This window comes from Symphodus melops (assembly GCF_947650265.1).
Source record: "Symphodus melops genome assembly, chromosome: 23".
Classification (NCBI taxonomy): Eukaryota; Metazoa; Chordata; class Actinopteri; order Labriformes; family Labridae; genus Symphodus; species Symphodus melops.
The window spans coordinates 3,657,234-3,662,233 of NC_136713.1; the positions used below are offsets into that span (position 1 = coordinate 3,657,234).

A 5,000-nucleotide genomic window follows, 5' to 3' on the forward strand; every position below is an offset into this window, starting at 1 on the left:
GCAACAGCTGGCTTATTTATTCTAAACATCTTCATGTAAAACCTTCACACAGAAACTGGCTAAACGCTGAAGCTTCACTGTCCACCACATGGTTCAGGATGAAACAGTACCTGTTTAAAACACCAGGGGGCGGAGTCACTGATTACTCCTTTAATAAACAAAATCAAAGTCAGTGAGTCAAAGGAAGTTATTGAAGCAGAAATAGGACTGAGACTCGGCTGCAGACAGATTAACTTCTGTAACGCACTGACACACACACACACACACACACACACACACACACACGCACACGGCTGTGTGTGTTGGGAGTGGTGTAAGTGCAGGTAGTGTGAAGATAAAGAAAACCTGCACGTCCTGTTCAACAAACACATCAGACACATTCCTGCAGCTCGTCTTTAAAGGACATTCATCTGAGTCAAATGGGCGAGAGACATTTAAAAACAGAGAGAGAGAGAGAGGTCAACTCGATCACTCATTAACCCGCACACGCATGTTTCCTCTCTCTCCGTCTCTTGTTCATATTTAGAAACCCACCTCGCTCGTCCTCTCTCTCTCCCACAATCCATCCCCAAACGGCAGAACAATCCCAGCATGCACCTCTGCCCCGCCGCATGCTGCCACAATCCATCCACAGATATCCAGAAATGAGTGTTGTCACAAAGAGACGCAGCGAGAGGTTTCTCCTCAAGCTGCTCAATGAAACTGCACAGCAGTCAGATGTTTGGGGGCGGGGCTTATGGGGATGGGGGTGTGGCTTTTCTGAGTGACAGTTTCATGTCTCTTTTGACTCATCGTGTTTGTAGGTCAAATGTGGAAATAAATAAAAACAAAGGAGAGGACATGGCAAAAGTTTAAAATAAAAATAATTTCAAAATAAAACAAATCCAACAAAAGTGTGCTGAATAATTTCAACTGTAAATAAAAATATAAAATGTATATTTGGACAAACTTTCAAAATAAAACAAATCCAAATAAACAGAAACGACCTGAAAAACACTGAAGCTCCCATTGTTTAATGACAACACAGCAGGGAGCCACACACACACACACACACACACACACACACACACACACACACACACACACACACTCAGGATGTTAAACTAGGGATTCCTGTTGAGTCTGAAACTCCTTCAGGTCAATGTTTAACCCCAAAACTGTCTCACCTCTGGACCGTGTGTGTGTGTGTGTGTGTGTGTGAGACACATAGCCTCCCAGGCCGATTACAGATGAAGTAAACCTGGTCAAACCATCATAACGTTGGGACCTCTCCTCATTATTGCGTACTGTCCCTTTAAGAGACACACGGTCACTAATTTATGATGTTGATGTGAAGCAGCAGATCTCAACGAACAAAAATAAAAATTGTTACATTTTTAATGCCTCGCCCACGAGAACACCACGAGCGATGTGTGTTTACAACGGTACAAGAGAGAGAGACAAGGGCGAGAGAGGGAGAGAGAGAGAGAGAGAGAGAGACAAGGAGAGAGAGAGAAAAGAGAGAGAAGAGAGAGAAGAGAAGAGAGAAAAGAGAGAGAGAGAGCGAGGGAGGATGTGTGCTGTCACAAAAACTTCCACACACTGGGGTTCGGGATGTTGAGGATGTTTAAAGTTCCCTCTGTTTAAACAGGAAGTGACATGGTCAAACAGGAAGTACTGCAGCAACGGCCGATGGTGAAAGAAGGAAACGGACCAAAAACCAAAACAATGTCTTGATGTGAGATGCCTCCCTGCCTGCCTGCCTGGTCTGTCTGTCTGCCTGGTCTGGATGCCTGTCTGGTCTGCCTGGTCTGCCTGCCTGCCTGGTCTGCCTGCCTGCCTGGTCTGCCTGCCTGCCTGGTCTGGTCTGCCTGCCTGGTCTGCCTGCCTGGTCTGTCTGCCTGGTCTGCCTGCCTGCCTGGCCTGCCTGCCTGGCCTGCCTGCCTGGTCTGCCTGCCTGGTCTGTCTGCCTGGTCTGCCTGCCTACCTGGTCTGCCTGCCTGCCTGGTCTACCTGGTCTGGTCTGCCTGCCTGGTCTGCCTGGTCTGGTCTGCCTGCCTGGTCTGCCTGCTTGGTCTGCCTGCCTGCCTGGCCTGCCTGCCTGGTCTGGTCTGTCTGCCTGGTCTGGTCTGCCTGCCTGGTCTGGTCTGTCTGCCTGGTCTACCTGCCTGGTCTGCCTGCCTGGTCTGCCTGCCTGCCTGGCCTGCCTGCCTGGTCTGGTCTGCCTGCCTGGTCTGCCTGCCTGCCTGGTCTGCCTGCCTGGTCTGTCTGCCTGGTCTGCCTGGTCTACCTGGTCTACCTGCCTGGTCTGCCTGCCTGGTCTGCCTGGTCTACCTGCCTGGTCTACCTGCCTGGTCTGCCTGCCTGCCTGCCTGGTCTACCTGGTCTACCTGCCTGGTCTGCCTGTCTGCCTGGTCTGGTCTGGCGTTGGACCTGGTGTCACGTGTTGACAGTGTAAAGAAGGTTGAGCGCGCAGCCAGGAAGAGGCGGGCTCTCCACACTCACCTCTCCCGGCGCTGATGGTGGAGGAGGAGTTGGAGGAGGAGGTGGTGGTGGACGTAGACGACGTGCTGGAGGAGGTGGTGGAGGCCGGCACCAGCCCCTCCATGTCGGCTGCACTGTGGGAGTGTGACAGACAGAGGGCGCTCATCGGGAGGAGACCCTCCTGCAGGAAGTAAAACAAGCCAATCAGAACTCACACAGTTTAACTACCATTTCTAATATTTGAAGGGATCTGATTGGTTACCTGCTGTGGCGACTGATCGGTGGTTCTGACCAGACACCACCCGGGCCGGTCCGCTGAGCGCTCCACCAGCTCCACCGTCTGACCACAACGGACGCTGAGCTCTCCGGATCCCCCCGACGAGAAATCCAACAACACTACCACTAACTCACAACCTCCTGAGAGCTGCACACACACACACACAGACACACACACACACACACACACACACACACACACACACACACACACACACAACGTGTTCAGGTGAGTGTGTGTAAACATGGTGAAGCTCAGGTACATACACAGGATTGTTTTCCTCCACAGCATGAGAAATGACCACAATACAAAGGATGAAACCTTCATGCATCATCCTGATTAATGTTCTCCAACCGACCAATCAGAGCGAGGGGGCTCTGAGCTCTGATTGGTCGAGAGAAAGAAGAAAACCTGGACAGTAAGAAAAGGATAGATGTGTTTACTTGTGTGTGTAACTTATGCACATGTGCTCCAGCTGGCTGCAGCACACACACACACACACACACACACACACACACTCAGAGCGTCTTTAGGGATTAGTGGGTGTTTCCCGTCCAAATTGAACACAGATGTGATCCGCTCAGAATGTAACACACATGTGCGTGAGGAAGAACACGTGTGTTCTGTGGAAAGCACCTTCAAGCTTCCACTCAAATACTTCACATTAGTTTTCTAATGAAGGGGTCCTGGTTCTGGTCCTGGTCCTGGTCCTGGTCCTGGTCCTGGTCCTGGTCCTGGTCCTGGTCCTGGTCCTCCTCTGAGTCTGCATGTTCTCTCCGGCTTCAGTCCAATCACATGCTGGTTAGGTGAAGGGTTAAACGCTCATGATGATGTCGTCCTCAGCTGATCAGTTAAATCACCATCACCATGGCAACCAAAGCATCATGGCCGCCGTCAGTGGGTGATGGACAGAGCCAGGACGTGACCGGGGTCCTCCAATCAGATCCTCCCCCCGCCCACCGTGACCACACAGACAGCATCATCAGAGGCGGGCTCCGTACACGCAGCACGCTCCACCTGCCCCGCCACACGGCCCCTATTGGCCCCCACAACTCAACCAGCCAGGTAATGACATCATCCACTCACCTTCTGCTGCGTGTAAACAACCTCTGCACCGTCACACACACACACACACACACACACACACACACACACACACACACACACCGCGGCTCGTTATTAAAGAATCAGAGTCCCACCTGCTGAACGCCGTTCACCATCAGCAGGTAAAAGAATCAAACGCACCTCGTCTGAAGAGCCGAGAACAAGTGAAAGTTTGAAGAGAAAAATCTGCAGAGGAAACTCCCACACACACACACACACACACACACACACACACACACGCCCAGCCAGCTGCTGCACTGATGAGGTCATGAAACTGTCGTACACACCCCTCAGAGTGTGTGTGTGTGTGTGTGTGTGTGTGTGTGTGTGTGTGTGTTACCTTGTCGCTGTCAGCGGTGTTCTGTGACGTTCTCGAGGCGATGGAGACGGTGTCCGGCTGACTGCTCGCGTCACCCAGGCTGTCTGCGTCCTCGCTCGTCTCCCTGACACACACACACACACACACACACACACACACAGGAAGACGTGTTAAATACAACATGTGGACATGACTAAATGTCAGAGGAAGCTCTTGCACGTTTGACTTGTCACTGAGCGTTGCATCCTGTGATTAGCTCGTGCGGCGTTCTGAAGGCGAGGACAGAATGTGCAGGGAGCAGCGTGGCGTGCTGGCAGGTCACATGACCAGAGGCATCTGGCACGCAGGTGTTAACGGTGCTGACCTGCGGCTGATGCTGCGCTGTCGCCCCAGCGTTGGGTTTGGTGTCTTGGGGAGGGGGATGGGCTCCCTCAGAGCCCCCCGCAGGTGGCCCCGCCTCTCCTGGATCACCTGTCGAATGCTGCGGACCCACTCCTGCTTCAGCTCCAAAGACGCCGCCTGAGGAGCGCAGGACACTTCAACAAGAGTGCATGATGGGTAAGATGTCTTCTGATGGAGATCTGAGATCACGTACCTTCAGGACCGTCTTGTTGTCTGACGTCGGCGTTCGTCCCACCCACAGAGCGAACTTGCAGGGGTCGCCCTCGATGTGCTCCGTCACACCCAGCTCGGACGTCTGAGAGAGAGAGAGAGAGAGCGATGTGAGGTCATCTGTTTCTCTGAAGGTCGATCTTCTGAGGAGTGGGTGTGGCTTACCCTCAGTCGGCTCTTGTACAGGTATTTGGTTCGTCCTGACGAGTCTTTGATCTCTTTGCT

The 5,000-nt window shown here is 52.6% G+C and overlaps 1 protein-coding gene across 1 annotated transcript in view; it reads right to left on the reverse strand.

Annotated features, from left to right (window-relative positions):
- The window catches only part of LOC306818809 (kalirin-like), a 29,130-nt gene that overhangs the window by 4,165 nt on the left and 19,965 nt on the right, over positions 1-5,000 (reverse strand). Inside the window, exons 36-41 of the mRNA XM_079336528.1 lie at positions 4,941-5,000; positions 4,759-4,860; positions 4,528-4,682; positions 4,185-4,287; positions 2,726-2,887; positions 2,370-2,644 (exon numbers count right to left, since the gene is read on the reverse strand). The exon at positions 4,941-5,000 is cut by the window's right edge and continues 131 nt beyond it. Of these exons, the coding sequence (XP_079192654.1) occupies positions 2,370-2,644; positions 2,726-2,887; positions 4,185-4,287; positions 4,528-4,682; positions 4,759-4,860; positions 4,941-5,000 (857 nt within the window). The remainder of the gene's footprint in view (positions 1-2,369; positions 2,645-2,725; positions 2,888-4,184; positions 4,288-4,527; positions 4,683-4,758; positions 4,861-4,940) is intronic.